The sequence below is a fragment of the Lolium perenne genome, chromosome 2, assembly GCF_019359855.2.
Source record: "Lolium perenne isolate Kyuss_39 chromosome 2, Kyuss_2.0, whole genome shotgun sequence".
Lineage (NCBI taxonomy): Eukaryota > Viridiplantae > Streptophyta > Magnoliopsida > Poales > Poaceae > Lolium > Lolium perenne.
Genome location: NC_067245.2, coordinates 103780111 through 103799243, shown reverse-complemented (window position 1 = coordinate 103799243; position 19133 = coordinate 103780111). Strand labels below are relative to the sequence as shown.

General features: G+C 49.4%; 2 protein-coding genes and 1 long non-coding RNA gene across 3 annotated transcripts; 1 reads left to right on the top strand and 2 right to left on the bottom strand.

The window, feature by feature from the left end:
- Nucleotides 1-6992: 6992 nt before the first annotated feature.
- Nucleotides 6993-13986, top strand: LOC127333774 (uncharacterized). The gene is made up of 3 exons (XM_051360212.2): nucleotides 6993-7161; nucleotides 7676-7813; nucleotides 13704-13986. The coding sequence occupies exons 1-3, from the start codon at nucleotides 7071-7073 to the stop codon at nucleotides 13718-13720; spliced, it is 246 nt and encodes an 81-aa protein (XP_051216172.1). The 5' UTR covers nucleotides 6993-7070; the 3' UTR covers nucleotides 13721-13986.
- Nucleotides 11655-13194, bottom strand: LOC127333775 (uncharacterized). Its single transcript, XR_007871504.2, has 2 exons — nucleotides 12520-13194; nucleotides 11655-12130 (listed from the first exon to the last, which is right to left on the bottom strand). It is a non-coding gene; the product is annotated as an uncharacterized lncRNA (long non-coding RNA).
- A 276-nt stretch (nucleotides 13987-14262) lies between the features above and the next one.
- Nucleotides 14263-18756, bottom strand: LOC127333773 (uncharacterized). Its single transcript, XM_051360211.2, has 2 exons — nucleotides 14913-18756; nucleotides 14263-14802 (listed from the first exon to the last, which is right to left on the bottom strand). The coding sequence occupies exons 1-2, from the start codon at nucleotides 18334-18336 to the stop codon at nucleotides 14447-14449; spliced, it is 3780 nt and encodes a 1259-aa protein (XP_051216171.1). The 5' UTR covers nucleotides 18337-18756; the 3' UTR covers nucleotides 14263-14446.
- Between the last annotated feature and the right edge of the window lie 377 nt (nucleotides 18757-19133).

The following is a 19133-nucleotide window of genomic DNA, read 5'->3' as shown; positions in this document are numbered from 1 at the left end:
GTTGCTCTTGGGTCCTTGGACCCTAGACGACTTGTTGGCCTTTGTGGCGTTGTGGAATTTGTGGCGGCATTTTTGTGGCATTGTGGCCTTGGTGGAAATTACTTGGGAGCCTCCAACTGTTGTGAACTATATGTCTCAAGCTTGTGACCTTTATGGAGTTTACTTGGGACGCTCAAATTAAGGTGTGAATCTGATACGTCCATTTTGCATCACTATTTTATATCATAATTTACTGTTATTCATTGATATATTTCATATTTAGAGATGATACTTATGTTATTTCACCTATTTTGCATGTTTCATGATTATTGGAGAATCACTCACCGGAGTCAGGATTCTGCTGGAAAAAGCACCGTCAGAATGCAATATTTCTGAAGATCAACAATTGACGGAAATTACACAGAAGGTCTTATTTCTCCAGAAGAAGGAGCCAGCCAAAAGGAGGGTCCGAGGAGGGCCGCCATGGGCCCCCCATAGGCCAGCGCGGGCTCCACCCTGGCCGCGCCGCCTTGTGGGGAGGGGGCCCACAGCCCCTCTCGGCCGCCTCTCTTTCGCGTACTTCATCTACACAAAAACCTAAGGTGCTGGGCATAATCGCGAGGAGACACAGCCGCCTCTGCGGGGCGGAAAACACCAGAGAGAAAAGAGCTCTCTGGTAGGCTGAAATCCGCCGGGGAAATTCCCTCCCGGAGGGGGAAATCGACGCCATCGTCACCGTCATCGAGCTGGACTTCATTGGGATCATCATCACCATCATCTCCACCACCGTCACCGTCATCTCCACCGCTGCACCTCGTCACCGCTGTAACATCTAGGGTTGAATCTTGATTATTTCATAGGGGAAACTCTCCCGGTATTGATTACTCCTTGTTATTGATGCTATTGAGTGAAACCATTGAACCAAGGTTTATGTTCAGATTGTTATTCATCATCATATCACCTCTGATCATGTTCCATATGATGTCTCGTGAGTAGTTCGTTTAGTTCTTGAGGACATGGGTGAAGTCTAAATGTTAGTAGTGAACTATGTTGAGTAATATTCAATGGTTTGATATTTAAGTTGTGGTGTTATTCTTCTAGTGGTGTCATGTGAACGTCGACTACATGATACTTCACCTTTATGGGTCTAGGGGAATACATCTTGTATTCGTTTGCTAATTGTGGGGTTGCCGGAGTGACAGCAACCTGAACCCCCGTTGGTATATCGATGCAGGAGGGATAGCAGGATCTCAGAGTTTAAGGTTGTGGTTAGATTTATCTTAATTACTTTCTTGTATTTGTGAATGCTTGCAAGGGGTATAATCACAAGTATGTATTAGTCCTAGGAAGGGCGGTGCATTAGCATAGGTTCACCCACACAACACTTATAAAAACAATGAAGATTAATCAACTATATGAAGCGAAAGCACTAGACTAAATTCCCGTGTGTCCTCAAGAACGTTTGATCATCATAAGTAAACAAACCGGCTTGTCCTTTGTGCTAAAAAGGATTGGGCCACTCGCTGCAATTATTACTCTCGCATTTTACTTACTTGTACTTTATTTATCTGCTATATCAAAACCCCCTGAATACTTGCCTGTGAGCATTTACAGTGAATCCTTCATCGAAACTGCTTGTCAACACCTTCTGCTCCTCGTTGGGTTCGACACTCTTATTTATCGAAAGTACTACGATACACCCCCTATACTTGTGGGTCATCAGAATCTTGCCCCAATCTTGTACAATTTCATTGGCCAGCCTCAAGGGTCCCATTGTGGATCAAGGATTTCCCTTTTGTTGGGAAGGCTTGAGGAGAATATGATGCGCCATTGTGGCATTTGGAGTGCCTTGTGCCTTCACACTGCTCCAACGGAGAGTAGCACCCGCAAGGGTGTGAACTTCAGGATACATCGTCGTCTTCGCATGCCTTGGTAACTCTTCAACCCGAGCTCCTTTACTTATGAACTTTACATTGTGATAGCCTTCATGCTTGAATTTCTTTATCTTGCTATCACCTTGTTACTTATCTTGCTTAGCATAGGTTGTTGGTACAAATAGGTAAACCCTAGCTTATAGGTTTCATGCTTGACAAGTTGAACATTAGATTTATTCCGCACTTTATTCAAGCCCCCATCGTAAAAAATTTCAAACGTCTATTCACCCCCCCCCGTAGGAGGCATCCTTGTTATTTCACCAGGCCTGCCGATTTGGCGTGGAGGCGAGAGAAACCCCACCGCTGCTTCGCAACCGCGTTCTCCCTAACACCACTTTTCATAGGCCGCCACCTCGAATATCCCACTCTACCTCACGGGTTCGGTCGAGGACCAGATGTCGCACTTGATCCAGAGGTCGTCCGCCATGAGAAAGGCCTCTGAGCTTCGGGGCAAGGAGGCGAAAGCCCATTGTCTGCCGTTCGCAGTGCATGGATTTGCTCACCGACGGCGGGCAGTAGGGGAGGCGGCGGCATCTACAGTTTCACCCAAGCCACCCCTAGGAGCGACGCGGGCGTCCTGCGTGTTGGTATCTAGAGGTGAAGATACAAAGCTAAAATTGGGGGAGAATTTCACTTCTCCGGCCTGTACAACAACTATGAATTCATATGGCCTTTAGGCATGAGTACTGGGATTTTTAATCTTGGATAAGCACCAAGCATGGTCTTTAAGATAAACATCATGAGTACAAGAAAACCTAGTCCTCAACTATAAATAGAAACCTAAATTTGCTTTAGTGAGGATTTAAACCAATGTGTTGGGTTTGTATATCCCTTCGTCTAACCAATTGGCCTAGGCTCACTTTCCTAAAAGGTAAAGAAAAACTAGGCATTTCTCCCATAGCAAGAGGAAAAAGTAAAGGGAAGCATCAAAATCCTTTATTTTGGTGTAGTTGGATTTGAAGGGTGTAAATTAACTATTTACCTCATTCGGATGATCGGACATACATATTTAATATTGTTACATTGGTGTACTACGGATAATAGTTAACTACAGTTATGGTCATTAAAGTCATATAAAACTAAATTATTATTTTAACTTCAACATATATTATGGGGTAAACTCCATAATTCTGCACATAAGTTGACTATCAGAAGAGAACCATGGACATAAATTTTTTTAATTATGAAGTTAATACAATTTTTTTCAAGCCAATAGTGTGATTCCAGATATACATGTTTCTTGTTGTATAATGTTTTATTGTCATTCTAGCTTCAGCCTCAAGTGGCCTTGGGGTCTTGGAGGTGTGGCGGACCACGACCTCTCGCCTACGGGAGGGTTCATTTTTTTTGTTTAGCTTGTTTTTCTGTGCCCTTTTCGGGATGATGAGGCGGTGGCAAAATCCAAAAGTCAGAATAATTTCCTCCCCGTCCTATCCTCTCTCTGGTGGTGCATCTAGCGCTAGAGTAGGGTGTGTGCAGCCATGTGCTCAATAAATTTCCTAGGATTTAGTCAATTTTCGTGTTCGTTGGTGTGGCTTCAGATTGGTTTATTTTGATCTACGGTTGTCATCGTTGGTGATGGTTGTTGCTCTAGTCCTTTGGGGTTTTAGCATGCCTACTTCTCATCTCTCTACTACAATAAGCTCTACTACGACGAGCTTCGCCCGGCTCCAATGATGAAGGGGTGAGGACGAAGCGTGCTTTCCGCCGCGCGGATGTTTGTTTTCATCGCTAGGTGGTCCAAATACCTATTTGTATTTTTTTATTTTTGGGGATATTTATACTTTTATTTATGATTACTAATAGATCGGTATAATTTTCTCAAAAAAGAAGTGGAGGGTACCTTGTGGGAAAAAATCTGGAGTTGTTATGGTGTTCGTGGTCAGACATTAAATACTACTCATAGTAAAAGTAAATGGTAAGCCTTCTTTAATCAACTTATCCATATTTTTGTGACTATTTTGGTACGCAAATCATAAAGTAAGTAGGCTAAATGGTTCAATAACCACAAAGTAAGTAGACATCATGCTCGAAATAAGTTCGGCTTTGAATTAACGAACCCAACAAACGACAATTACAAGGTGCTAAAAGAACGGCTTATAAAATTACAAAAGAGCACAACTTTGACTTCGATGTCTTCATCTATCAGAATAATCGGAGCAAAGGTGAGAAAACAATGTGAAGCTCACCACCGGAAGATCCTGCCTTCGTCAAGTCCTAGATTGTCGAGACCCTCGTGCCATCCACCTCCGCCTCCGAAGAAGGTCCTAACCTTCCCGCCCTAGTTTGAAGGGCGTCGGACCGTCGACAGACAGGGCAGCTCCCCCAAGAGCGTCGGACTTGACAAGGAATAGAACCAAGAACAAGCACCTCACGTGAAAACCATGAGCCTCGCCGCAAGCCATTACACTAACCACCCAACAAGACATCAAACTTTAGGACAAAGATCGCCAAAAAAATACACGGCAAGTAGGAGGCATCAATGTCACCGTGAAAGGCTAGAGCTCAAGCTGATGCAGGAAAGGGGAACCCTTTCCCCTCCTACCTACGCAAGGCGCCAACCCATATAAAAGCAACAACACCGACCGAACACCCCCACACATCGCCCCAGTAAACACCGTTACCACACATACCATGAACCACACACATCAAGACAACCTTCCCGCAGTTCCAAGACGACGCATTCAAGAAGAACACCGCCTGAAGATCGTCACTGCCCAACCTGAAGATTTTGTGTTTTCACCCGAGAGTTGTGGAAGGAGGGGATGGGGATGTACCTCGATGTTGCTTCCATGGAGGAAAACGACCACTGCCGGCCAAAGATCTCTCCCACCCAGAGTACCCGACCCCGCCATCCAGACTATGCAATGGATCTGGCAAGGGAACGCCAAGATCCATGGCTAGTGGGATGAGTACAACATGAACAAAGGCCACAACCTTCAGATCTGCCCCGGAGGTCAACGTGGGTGACCACTACGAAGCGAGCACCATCCAACACCTCCTCGCCCGCCAGGAGGCGGTCTGTAGCACCAAAGAACGCCCCACTGCTAGGGTCGATGCATCCCTCACCTCGCGAGGCCACCGCTTTAGATTTCAATGCTCTTTGCGAAAGGGTGGAGCAGCGAGGTCATCGCTGCATCAACTACTAAATACTACTCCTAGTAAAAGTAAATAGTAAGCCTTCTTTAATCAACTTATCCATACTTTTGTGACTACTTTTGTACGCAAATCATAAAATAAGTAGGCTAAATGGTTCAGTAACCACAAAGTAAGTAGACATCATGCTCGAAATAAGCTCAGCTTTGAATTAAAGAAACCAACAAACAAAAGTTACAGGGTGCTGAAAGAATGGCTTACATAACAATGATCAACCAGCAAACATAAAATTACAAAAGAACACAACTTGGACTTCGATGTCTTCATCTATCAGAATGATCGGAACAAAGGTGAGGAAACGATGTGAAGCTCACTACCGGAAGATCCTGCCTTTGTCAAGTCCTAGCTCGTCGAGACCCTCGTGCCATCCACCTCTACCTTCGAAGAAGGCCCTAGCCTTCCCGCCCTAGATCGAAGGCGTCAGACCATTGGCAGACAAGGCAGCTACCCCATGAGCGTCGGACTTGCCAAGGAACAGAACCAAGCACAAGCACCTCACGTGAAAACCATGAGCCTCGCCGCCAGCCATTGCACCGACCACCCAACAAGACTTCAAACTTTAGGACGAAGATCACCAAAAAATACACGGCAAGAAGGAGGCATCAATGTCACCGCGAAAGGCCAGAGCTCAAGCTGATGCAGGAAAGGGGAACCCTTTCCCCTCTTACCTAGGCAAGGCGCCAACCCATAGACAAGCAACAACACCGACCAAACACCGCCATACATCGCCTCAGTAAACGCCGTTAGCACACAGACCATGAACCACACATAGTAGGACGACATTCCCGCAGTTCCAAGACGATGCATGCAAGGAGAACACCGCCTGAAGATCATCGCTGCCCAACCTGATGATTTTGTGTTTTCACCCGAGAGTAGTGGAAGGAGGGGATGGGGATGTACCTCGACGTCGCCTCCAAGGAGGAAGACAACCACCGACGGCCAAAGATCTCTCCCACCCAGAGCACCCGACCATGCCATCCAGACTATGCAATGGATCTGGCGAGGGAACACCAAGATCCATGGCTAGTGGGATGGGTACCACACGAACAAAGGCCGCCGCCTACAGATCTGCCCCGGAGGTCAACGCGGCGGCCACTACGACGCGAGCGCCATCCAACACCTCCTTGCCGCCAGGAGGTGGTCTGTAACACCAAAGAACGCCCCCACCGCCAGGGTCGACGCATCCCTCACCTCGCGAGGCCACCGCTTCAGATGCCGATGCTCTTTGCGGAAGGGCGAAGCAGCGAGGTCATCGTTGCCCCCGTCCTTGGCAGCCGCCAGAGAGTTTTTGGTCGGTGCCTTTGGTGGCAAAGAGAAAGGGAGGAGGGGCGGGGGAGGAGCTTGGCGGCTATGGTTGCGTCGCCCCAAGCGAAGCGATGCGGGGGACTTTTCATTTTAGTGGGTTCTTCTTTTGAGTTTTGGGAACCTGTGTCTCTCTCTTTGATCCAACCACAAACATAGTCCAAAATATACTTCACACCAATGCATCGTTCTACTCTTCAATTGGTACGCCTGTGCCTTCTGCAACACTAATCACACAACCAAGCATAATCTGAAATATTTACGGATAACATGAAATTCTAGCAAAATTTGAACTTTGCACATGGACTTCTCATGATTTTATTTCTTCAGAGATATTTACGTCTTTTTATAGAGATATCTACGACATTTTTGAGAGAGATAATTACGTTTAAAATTATTCTCGATATCAATTTGATAGAGACGATATGAAGATGGCCGTATCCTTTTCTTCTTCTTTTTCTTATTAGGGGATTTTTCTTCTTTTTTTATGTTTTTTTAGGGGCCTTCTTCTTTTATGAGGCTGAACAAGGATGTCAGGTGCACGAATTTTCTGCCGGCCCATGGGCTTCATTTTCGGCTCACACTTTCTTCGCCTTGGCCACCAAAGTCCAATAGTAAGTAGGTGAGGCACTCTTCCTCCGGCACCTCCCGAACCACGCCGTCCCGAGAGTAGCCAGCGCAGCCACAGGCGACAGAGACATGCCGGCGACGCCGACCATCATCGGTGCCCTGCTGGGGCTGGGCACCCAGATGTACTCCAACGCCCTCCGCAAGCTTCCCTACATGCGCCGTATAGCCCCCCCTCCCGTTCCTCCCTCCCTGTCCGCCTTTCCCTTTCTTGATTTCTTGATCTGTCTTCACAATGCATCCTGCCATACATCTGCCGTCCCGGTTCTCCATTTCGTCTGATCTGGATTAGCTTGGTGCTCGTCATGAAGTTTCTTGGGCGGGTTGGCCGTCTATCTCTCCCCTACATGCGCCCGTACTGTAAGATGTGGTTCCAGATTTAGGTTCAGTGAGCTCTATATTCCGGCCAAGTCATTGACTTGTCCTGGATGAGACCGAATGTTTGGGTTTTCTGTAGAAATTTATGTTATTTCCGGTTGCAGTACAGTTTATGAGTTATTACGCCACAAATTTGCCATTTGACTTATTTGTGAACACACTCTGTCGAAATTTTAGCCTCTTAGCCTTTTTGGTATTAATGTTGCCTCTCATGTTCTTGATTTCAGTATGTAGCTTTGTACCACTTTAGTTGCCGGTTTTGATTCCCTCTCATGTGTTTTGCCCCTTTCTTTTGTCAGATCCCTGGGAACATGTACTGGGAATGGGCCTGGGTGTAGTGTTTGTTAACCAACTGGTGAAGTGGGATGAGAAGCTCAAGCAGGACCTTGACAAGATGCTTGAGCGTGCAAAACAAGCCAACGAGCAGCGCTACTTTGGTTTGTGCTTACTACCTCTAACATTACATTTCGGAATCATGTTTCCATATGCTATGCTCCTAGGGAAATCTCTAGAGCCACTTGCTCCCAACAGTGCTGCTTGGAAAATTATTTGTTTGTCACATTAACATCGTTTATACCAACTCTAATATGGTGAATGTTGAATCTGTTTACCAATGAGCTTGGTAAGCTATGCACTGTTGATCGAACAAGCATTGAACACATTACTGAAACCAAATTAATTGATATGTCAGTACTTGCCTGGCCATGGAGATCTTTTTCTTTTGAATTTTTTGTTGATGTTTTGAATAGAATTGATAGTTTGCGCTGTGCATTGGCAAAATTCACTCCCTTCGCCTTATTTAGAATAAAGGGATGGTATATAAACTAAAGAGCTTGAAGTATTCCAAAACTCTGGGAAATTTTCATGTGATTTAATCATGTAGGGTGAACTTGAAAGCATTCCGTGAAAAATCCAGGTTTCTCCATTTTTCCAGGAAATGTAGACCTCTTCTGCCAAAATCAAAACTTACCCAAGCTGCTACACTGTTTAACTAGAAATTAGTGTGAAGCTGTGAACCAGAGAGTGAGGATCTTTGGAAAATTATCCAGATGGAGCATAGTGCATCTACTCATAAAACCTAAATACATTTTTTATGGGGATGTACCTACATGCCTCCTTGTAAAGGCTGAAACCTCTTGCAAATAGATAGAATAAATCTCTATATTGTTTGTGTTCCAAGATATACGTATCCTGTTGCTTAATTCATTCTTAATTACTCAACACACAATCTTAGTTATGCATGTAGCACCTGAAGTGGTCATGCCTCCCCCGCTATCTTTGATCTTGGGCATTAGTGCTTTGCAGGTGTGGGGATGTAGTTTTCAGTAATTAGATTGCTTTGAGGGGATCTAGTATAACCTTAGGTGGCAGGCAGTTATATGGATACGGTGCTTTACCCGTAGACGCTTCTCCAGCTCTCGCAAGAATTGTATGGGAGTCGTCCTCGGGGGGACTTCCCGAATGACCGTACCGGGGAATTCTACCGTACTCCGTGCAGCTATGGTTGTTGATCCTGCGGAGCCTACCCAAAGGTTCAGGCCGGATTGTAGGAAGTGGGTGATACGTTTTTGTATTTCTATGAGAAGAAATACGGCACCCACGATTCCCAGTAGTAAGTCGTCGGCATATCGCGCGTAACAAATCCTTATTAATAAGGAATGGCTTTTAAAGGGGGCCAGCTTACGGGCCAGGCCTCTCTCTGACCTGATAACTAGTATAGCCTCCTCGCCCAGCTTCTTTCATGGACTCTGAATCTAAATTTGTCTACTTGTGAAACTGTGAAGGTTTTCTTGGTCAGTATTTGTTGAGTTTGACTTTTTAGTGTTATGTTTAGCCTTTATATTTATTCCAGACACAAAAGAAATCTGTATGAACTATACTATGGACAACAGTTTATCGACTGTTCAATGTCGCTTCTTTGCTATCTACGTCTCTCTGAAATTAGGGTCACAATACATAGCAAATGCTTGACATTTGTAGCAAGAAATGGATATTGTAGAAAAAAACTAATTTTTGCCATTATTATTTGTTTGCAGACAAACACCCAAGTAGGTGATAGTAGCACGAAAAATTCTGATTGAAAAATGGAGGTCAAATGGAAACAAAAGCATATTTTTAAAGGTTAGGGGCTATTGTAGCAATATTTCAACTTCTCGTAAGGTAGGTAGTTGCTTGGAAGAAATGTAGCAGGAATAAATAGGGAAGCTAGATGGGTAGAGGTAGCAAGTACTCCCTCCGGTTCATAGCTTAGGGCGTATAAATTTTTATGATTTTTCCTCAAAGCTTAAGGCCTTGTTTACTCCTAGAGTATTTTCAAACCTCTAGGGGTTGGGGATGGGAGGGGATTTGGTGAAACCCTCACTTTCACCCAACCCCCACTTTTCCCTAAATTTCCCCAGATTTTTCCAACCCCTCTAGTTACTTCGATTTTTGGGATGGTAGTGGATTGTGTATGAAGCTAGATGATAAAAGCTGTAACTTTACAACCTGTACATAGACATAGCGACCCGATTAAAAATCCAATCTTTCCACTAGATATATGAATGTCTTTACAATAACCATATCAGACGCAAATATAAGGTTTGATTTTACATGACAAGACAAATAAATACATAAACTTCAGCTTGATGACATGCGAAATTTATGTAACGGTCGAACATGGTGTCCACTGAGAGGCAACGGTCGAACGTGGCATCTACTGAGAGGCAACATCTTCACAAATAAATACGGAAACTTAACTTTGTGCTCGCCCATCTCAGTAGAGAAACATCAGACACAGCTTGCTTCTTAATTTGAGGTACAGAAAATACACTAATACAGAGTAGCATCTATAGGGGCATCACCATTGAATATCATCCTCATCATAATCATAATGTGGTTGATGTAATCCCGTAAATACAGAGCTACCTGACGCAGTCCAGCCAAACTACCAAAAGGAAGAAGTACACTGTACGCATCCAGATCGATTTGGGCAAACACAAAGCTCCTATTCCAACCAAACACAGAGCTGAGAGCTACCTGACTCTAGTCGATTTGGGCAAGATTTGATTCCGTAAGACTATCATGCTACTAGGACCAAAATCTGTAGAAGCGAGCAACAGATGAAATGAAAATTATTTCCAAGAAGAAAAGCAAGAAAGGGCGATGCATCAATCAGCACGGATGAGATGGGTATTCACTTGGTGCGCCGGACGAAGGGGATCTGCCATATCTCGACGCGGTAGTTGGCAGCGAGAGCCTTTTTCTTGTTGAGCTCGATGACGGCGGCGAGCGTCATCGGTGGCGTCCCAAGGCGAGGACAGCATCCGCACTCCAGACCGTCTCGCCTTCGTCCGCGCCGTCAGCCCCGAGAATACGCGAGGGGAGGGTCGTGAGTCAAAATACACGAGATCTGTTCTATCTGCGGGGGGATTTTTCGGGATGGGCCGGGAGAAAGCGGGAATAAACGCTAGAAGTAAACGGCCTCTGCGGGATTTTCAGGGATTAGAGGGTGGGCCGGGAAAATACCCTGTGAACCCCAAAAATACCGGACAAGTAAACAAGGCCTAAGGCTTGGGTCTGGCTCGATAGCAATTCTCCCCAGAATACCCCTCGATGGAGAACCATCTAGCACTGCTGTTGCTTCGAATTCCATGTACATCATTTACTGCGCCACGTACTGGGCGAGCGTATTGGACGAGTGCGGCGGCGTGCATGCTGCTGTGGGCTCCCGATGATGCTCGACGCTCCCCTGGCGTGCATGAAGGTTTCATCGGGTGGCGTTGCCATTAATTTGGGAGTGACGCTGGCCAATAAATTTCGTTGCAGATTAGCTCCTCCATTGATGGGCATGCATGCGTACGGGAGAGAGAGCACGAATTAAGGAGAGGTTATGCTTGCATGCAGGGGCAAGATAGGAAGTTTTCCTTCCCTCAGATCGCTCCTTAATAACCGTGCAAGATTTTTTACGCCTTATGCATTGAGAAGGAGGGAGTAGAAGGTAAAGCTTTCATTTCTTGCTTGCCCCTTGCAATAGGGATTCATCCCTTACATATCTGCCCGGGCATTCGGTTTGTTCGGTTTGCTCGGTTCGGTCTTTTCGGTCATTGAAAATTTCGGTTATCCAAGAATGCTACCCATATTACCTTCGGTCTTTTCGGTCTTTCTGTATTCGGTCTTCAGTCTTTTCGGTCCGGTCTTCGGTCATGACCATATAGACCAAACAAATAAAATGGCAGCTCAAATATATAGAAAATGGCATCACGCCAGGATGATCATTTCAGGCATTTAGCTTCACAATTTGCAACACAAATGGAACCACAATATCATATGTTAGCACTTGCCAGCACAAAATAGCAGGCACAACATCATACGTTAGCACTCACAACTCTTACAAATAGCAAATACTCCGTATCAAGTTTCAATCTCACATTCTCAAACAAACTTGACAAGTAACAGTTGACAAGTGCACATAGATAATAGAAGTTGCTGGGAAGTGTGCAACCATTCATCAAGCAACCTTGCTTGACTTGCCCAACGCCGCGGATGCATCGGCAGCAGAACCATCGGCCTTGCGCTTCCCTCTCGGGCTTTTTCACCAAACTCTTCAAGCAACTTTGTCCATGAAGCATATGCATATGCAACATGGTTAATTGTGGCAGCAGCAAAAGTAAATAAATTACATGGTTAATTCTGTGTATATAACATAGGCAGGAACAAAGAACGTGGATGATCATGATGGATCGGTTGCAGACTAGAGGCCATCGCATCCAATTCTGAAACTCAAAAGAACTCTGATTCTTATTAGACTCGGTAAGAAAGCAGCCCAACGTGAACCACACAAGGAAATAAAACAAAAAGGAAGATAAGTAAGATTCTAGGACAAATAAAATAGGTGATCAGAGTCAACGTGAAGAACTAATTCTAGAGCAAGGCCAAAAGCAGATCGAAATATGCAGTAAAATTCTGACTTGTAGTTTTATCAAGCAAGGTAACATAGACATCAGCAAAACTAGATTGGCTTCAACAAAAAGCGATCCCACAAGAATATAGGTGAATTAAGAAAGTAACTAGCAGCATCATCGATCTCCCATTTTTAACAGCGATTTAGCAGGAGCAGAGTAGTAGCACATTACAGGAGGTAGGGGATGGATCAATTTCTTACATCGCAAACACAGGAGCAGTGCAGCCACGGGCGGAGCAGCATCTGCATGGTGGTGTGGCCTGTCGCGGAGGTCCGGCAGCAGCGCCCAAGGTCGGAGATCCGGCGGGGTCGCGGTCAGGTGGTGCAGCTCGCTGCCGGCGGCCAGGTCGACGGTTTGCTGGCGGCGAGGCGGTGTGGCGGGGATGGAGAGGCGGGCTGATAGATGTGGATGTGATGGGTTGAACTGGGGTGTGGCGGCGCTAAGGCATGTCCCCTCCTCCGCTGTTTGCTAGATCAACAAGAACAGAAGTGAGATCTAAGGAGGGGAATAGAGAAACGCTGGGATAATCCATGCGCTCAGAAACAATGGCCGGTCTCTTCGGGGTTCGGGCAGTTCGGTCTCCTGGCAATGACGACCGAACAGCCCGAGATTATTTCGGTCACTGTGTGGACAAGACCGAGCTACTAACCGAAGACCGAAGTTTTGCTTAGTTCGGGTTCGGTCTCGGTCAGTTCGGGTTCGGGCTTCGGCTACGGTTTTTTGTGCCCGGCCAGACTTACATAGACCATATAGGTCGGTCACTAGTATTACGTAATGCCAGCTTGTGACAGCTGGCCACATACAAACTCAGTTACGAATAACTGGGCTCCCAAAACAAGGACTCCTAATTGGATACAAACCCTGGCATAGTTGGATACACCTAATTCAAGGTTGGGTATAACTACCATCTGCTTACAACAGTGGGCCAAATACTGAAACACAAGTTTATGTTAATCTCAACAAGTTAAATCGGTCCAATTAGATGCTTCTATACAGCACCCAAATAGAATGGTTATGCTATTATGGTGATAAAGCAAACAGAAAAGGGTCTGTAAATGGCATGGCTTCTTGCTTGTAATAGGATCCTGGGTGATCCATAAGAAATAGGTTTTCTTCTTAAACATGCTTTACAGTATAGAAACCCTTCCTGTAGAATTGAGTGATTCGACATATCTTTGATCCCTTATAATTTTACTGTTCAACATCGTTTCGTACTATGTTTGCATGCATGCCCAAGTATTCTTTCAACAAGCTAAATAACTTTCAGAATCGAATTAAATGCTTGTTGAGAACTGAGTTAAATGTGCTCATCGAAATAGCTTGCATATACGATACCGTTTTTCATATTATTGTGCTCATCGAAATGGGTTCTACTGTTCTGCAGATGAAGACGACGATTAGCTATTCATACCGGTAACCAGGCATTTTGCAGTTTGCTTTGGTCGGAGAACATGGTCTGGATCATCCATCTGGCGTTTCTGTAAGAAAACGGGTTCAGTGGTTGGTCTGTGGTACTGTAATAAACTGATGTTTCACACAGTATGTGATCCTTCACTTGTATGAGACCATTTTTTATGGTACTTGAATCTGATTGGTTACCTTCTCTGATTCATAATTGTTCAGTCCAAACGATGACCATGAGAAACATAACGAGATTTGGTCGTTCATGCACCCCTCTCATATACATGAGTACACATTTCTTTTCCTGAATGATATTGGGGAAAGCAAATGATGCTTGTAAGCTTGTATAATCGCCAAGACATAGAATTATTATCAACTAGGAACCTAATAATTCTTTCAAACTATGGACAGTTCAGAACCGTCTCTTCCATTTTGCAGCCTAGTAGTGATTTTAGAGCTTATCTGTACAGAATGTTACTGCCGTATTTCAACCATCACAGACATTTCCTTTTCCAAATTTTTATTTAGAAATTTCCAGATGCTTGTACAATCAATATTTAAATGCAGCCAAATTGACAGCTGAACAATCTAATTGAAGCCGATTCTTTACTTGATCACCCTAAAACTTCACAACTTTTGCTATCTCTTCCGTCCAAGTAAAACATGGTAACCCAAAGTAGCTGAAACAAGAAACAGATGGTAAAGCACCTAGGACACCTTGCGAGCCTAGCGCTTCTGCTCGCCAGCTCGATAGTAATCGAGCGATATGTGGAGCAGCAGATCGGAGATCTGCCGTGCCGTCGGCCTCTCCCCTGGCGCCGGCCTGGTGCACCGGAGAGCAACGTCAAGGAGCTCCACCATCGACGACTCCTCGCGAGGCGCCAGCGGCTTCAGCGCAGGGTCGAACACCTGATCCCTGGCCGGCGACGGAGCATCGGCCCGGGACTGCACCCACCGCACCATGTCCATGTCTCCGCCGAAGGTCTTGTCGGTCGGCAGGAGCCCGGTGACGAGCTCCATGAGCACGATGCCAGTGCTGTACACGTCAGTTTTCTCCGTCGCCTTCAAGCTGTAAGCACACTCTGCACGAACAGCGTGACATGCAAACGAGATGATCAGTGACTCTTTTTTTTTCCAATGTCTGACTGAAGAAGTTTTTGGTTTCTGTTGTGTTTCAGGTGCTGGAATTTACCTGGAGCCATGTACCCATATGATCCGGCGAAGAAAGAGGCCGACTCGGTGCAGTCCTTGCCGCCGCCTTGGCGGTTCTCGGCGATGGCCTTGGCGAGGCCGAAGTCGCCGAGGTGCGCCTCCATGTCGCTGTCGAGGAGCACGTTGCTGGACTTGATATCACGGTGCACCACCCGCGGCACGCAGTCGTGATGGAGGTACTCCACGCCCTGCACCAGCCCCGCCGCAACCTTGAGACGCGCGTCCCAGCTCAGCACCCGCTTCTTGCCGTCGCCACTGCCGCCGTGCAGCCAGTCGTACAGGCTGCCGTTCTCCATGTACTCGTAGATGAGCATGCTGCCGCCACGGTCACCGCCGGCGCCGTGGCAGAGGAACCCGAGGAGCTTGACCAGATGCCTGTGCCGGACGCGGCCCAGGATCTTGATCTCCCTCGCAAAGCTCTTGTCGTGCAGCAGCACGTCGCTGTCCATGTGCACGATCCTCTTCACGGCCACCGTCTCGCCGGTGGGCAGCTCCGCTCTGTACACTGTTCCCGACCCACCGGAGCCGATGGCGAACTGGTCGCTCAGGTTCGCTGTCGCTTCCATGATCGCCTCCCACCGGAACTCCCGACGCGCCGATCCCTTGATCATGAGCTGCCTGTTGGTGTTGCCAAGGCTCGACGAGAACACCGTGCAGTTCACCTCCCCGGAGCCCTGTCCGCGCCGCCGCACCGCCATCAGCACCAGCACGATCACCAGGAGCACAATGGTCAGCGTCACTGCCACGGACACCAGCGCGATCGACGCAGAGTGCAGCGTGGACCGACCACCCCCACCACCGCCGCCGCAACCTCTCAAATGGCTGCCGCAAAGCGCGGCATTGCCGGAGAACGCACCCTGCGGCCACCGGGAGAACTCGTCCCCTAGCCTCCCTTCCAGATGATTGCTAGACAGGTCCAGCTCCACCAAACTGCTCATCCCGGCCAGCTGCGACGGCACCACTCCCACCAGAGCATTGTGAGAAAGGTTCAGGTCTTCCAGCTTGGACAGAGACCCAAGTGATGCAGGGATTATGCCGACCAAGTTGTTGCTGCTCAAATCCAGCAGGCTCTGCAACTCCTGCATCTTGCCGATGTCAGGCGGGATCGGGCCTGACAGGTAGTTCTGTGACAGATTCAGTTCATACAGGTTGCTCAGTCTTGCGACGGTGGCTGGAATCGGACCGGAGAGCTGGTTCTGCGCGAGATTCAGAACGTTGAGGGAAACCAGCCTGCCGATTTCAGGCGGCACTGTTCCATTGATCTGGTTGCTGTCGAGCGAGAGCTTCAGGAGCTTGGAGCAGTTGGTGAGCTGCACCGGGATTGTGCCGCTGAACTCGTTGCCAGAGAGTGTCAGCTCGCCGAGCTGCGGCAGCTCGCCCAGCCAGGCCGGCACGGACCCCGACAGGCGGTTGTGGTTGAGGACGATGTGGCTGAGCTGCGTGCACCGGGAGAGCGCGTCTGGAATGCCGCCGGTGAGTGCGTTGTACGATACGTCCAGCAGCGTCAGCGAGGCGACGCGGCCGAGCGACGGCGGGATCGGCCCGGAGAGGGCGTTGCTCCCCACGCGCACGCGCTGGAGCGACGGCGACCGCCCGAGCTGCGCCGGAATCCCTCCCTCGAACGAGTTGTTGGTGGCGTCGAACGACAGCAGGCTCGCCGAGCCGCAGAGCGGCAGGAGGCTGCCGGCGAGCCGGTTGTGCGCGATGTTGACTCTGGTGATGTTCCTGCACTCGAACATGCCGTCAGGGACGGCGCCGGACAGCGAGTTGTTGTACAGCATGAACTGCTGGAGCGACTGGAGCTTCCCGTACGTGGCCGGGATTTCACCGGACAGAGCGTTGTCGGCCAAGTCGAGAACCTGGAGCTGGTGGCAATCGCCGAGCTCCGGCGGCATGGGGCCCGACAGCTCGTTCTGCCGGAGGTGAAGAAAGACAAGCTCGGATAGGTTCCCGATGGAGGCCGGTATGGTCCCGTTGAGCTGGTTCCCGAAGAAGTCGATCATCTGCAAGCTCGAGCAGTCACCAATGGTCCCCGGTATCTCGCCGGTGAACTGGTTCTCGTACATGTACAGCACCTCGAGGTTCTTGAGGTTGCCGATGGCGTCGGGGATGCCGCCGGTGAGCTGATTGTGGTACAATGCGAGGTCGGTGAGCTCTGTGAGGTTGAAGAGCTCGGGCGGCAGGTCGCCGGAGAGGGTGTTGTTGTTGAGCAGCAGACCCGTCAGATTCCCGAGCTCACCGAGAGAGGCAGGAATGGCGCCGGAGAGGCTGTTGTTGGCGAGGTCGAGCTGCGTGAGCGCACGGCACCGCGACAGCCCGCTTGGTATCTCCCCGGTGAAGTTGTTGGTGGAGAGCAGTAGGTGCTGGAGGCTGGAAGACGACTCTGCCTCGTCGCGGCCGCACAGGTCGCCGGGGATGCTGCCGGTGAAGTTGTTGTCGGAGAGCACGAGGAAGTTGAGCTGCGGCAGCCTGCCGAGCTCGGCCGGGAGCGCGCCGGTGAGCGCGTTGCCAGACAGGTCGATGGTGTGCACGCGCGAGAGCGCGGCGAGTGTGCGCGGGACGTGCCCGGAGAGGCGGTTGTTCATGACGTTGAGGTAGAGGAGGTCGCCGAGCGCGCCGAGCTGCGGCGGTATGGCACCCTCCAAGGAGTTGTTGCCCAGGTTGAACTTCTGGAGGTAGGCGAGCCTCCCGAGCTCCGGCGGTATGGGGCCGGTGAGGTGGTTCCCGGCGAGCGCGAGCACCTCGAGGCTGGCCATGGCGCTGATGTCCGACGGTATAGGGCCGGAGAGGGAGTTGTCCTGCAGGTTCAGCGCCGTGAGCGCGGCGAGCCTCCCTAGCCCCCTCGGGATGGCGCCGGTGAGGTTGCACGAGGCGAGGCCGAGCAAGGTGAGGTTCCGGAGGTGGCCCAGCGATGCGGGGATGGGGCCCGAGAGGGCGGAGTTGTTGCCGACGCGCAGCACCTGGAGCGCGGCGAGCCTGCCGAGCGACGGCGGGATGGCGCCGGCGAGCTGGTTGGAGTAGAGCATGAGGAGCTGGAGCGAACGGAGGCGCCCGAGCGCCGGCGGGATGGGCCCCGTGAGGTGGTTGGACGACAGGTCGATCACCTCGAGCGCGTCGAGCCGCGCGAGCGCCGCGGGCACCGGCCCGGCGAGCCCCGCGCCGGACAGGTTGAGGCCGGCCACCCTGAGCCCCGCCGCGTCGCACGCCACGCCGGCCCAGGAACAGAACCCCGACGAGCCGGCGCTGTCGGCGGTCCAGCCTTCCAGAACGCCCTGCGGGTCCTCCAAGAACGCGCTCTTCACCTCTAGCAGCACGTCGCCATCATCGCCCGCTGCCGCCGCCGCCGCGCAAGAAACCAGAACTAGCAGCAGCAGCCGCACCGCGATTGCTCCTCCTTTCTTCATCGGTGCTCGTTGTCACTGCGCGTCAGCTTCTAGCAGGTCGGGGGAGCGCACAAGGAGAGATCGAGCAGCGGCCGCCTTCATGACACTCGCGCACCGGCGGTGGTGGATATGTGCATGGGCGCATCGGTTCCCGCGCGCCTGTCTCTCTTGTTGGCTTGGGGAAGTGGAGGGGGGTTAAATGAGGTGGCGGTAATCTGTGGGTTGTGAGTGCATGGCAATGAATGGCGCCGACCGCGTCGACCTCTAGAAGGAGTTGGTGCGCTTGCTCGGCAGCTCGGCGGAATGGGGGAGCTCAGCTGACCTCAATCGCAATCTGCTCAGAATATCAGAGGTGAGAGAGAGAGAGAAGGCGGAGGGGATTTGGCAGTTGGGACCGGAGTGAGTAGAGTAGAGTAGGCCGGGACCGGAGTGAGTTCGTAGAAAGAGAGTGGTTGGCGTCCCTTTTATGGCCGATGATGGGGTTCCGGATCCGCCATGGCTGGGGACTTTGTTGGTACGAAACCCAAGCCTAGCCGTGGCTTGAGTCTATGTGGGGTGGCTGGGTATGATTGATCGCTCCATCGTCTTGCTCTGTTGATCGAGTCGAACAAAAGTTTTCTGGGTGTCGGGGCTTCTATGGGATGGTTAAGGTTGACGTGCAGCAGATGGAACTAGCCAGCGGCTGCCGACTAGACCATCTAGTATGCCATGCACGCATGCAACGAGATCCTAATTATTGCCACACAACGGAGTACAGTATTGTATAGCAGTATCAGCATGATGCTAGTATATCTCTATAATGCATGGTATCTTGTACC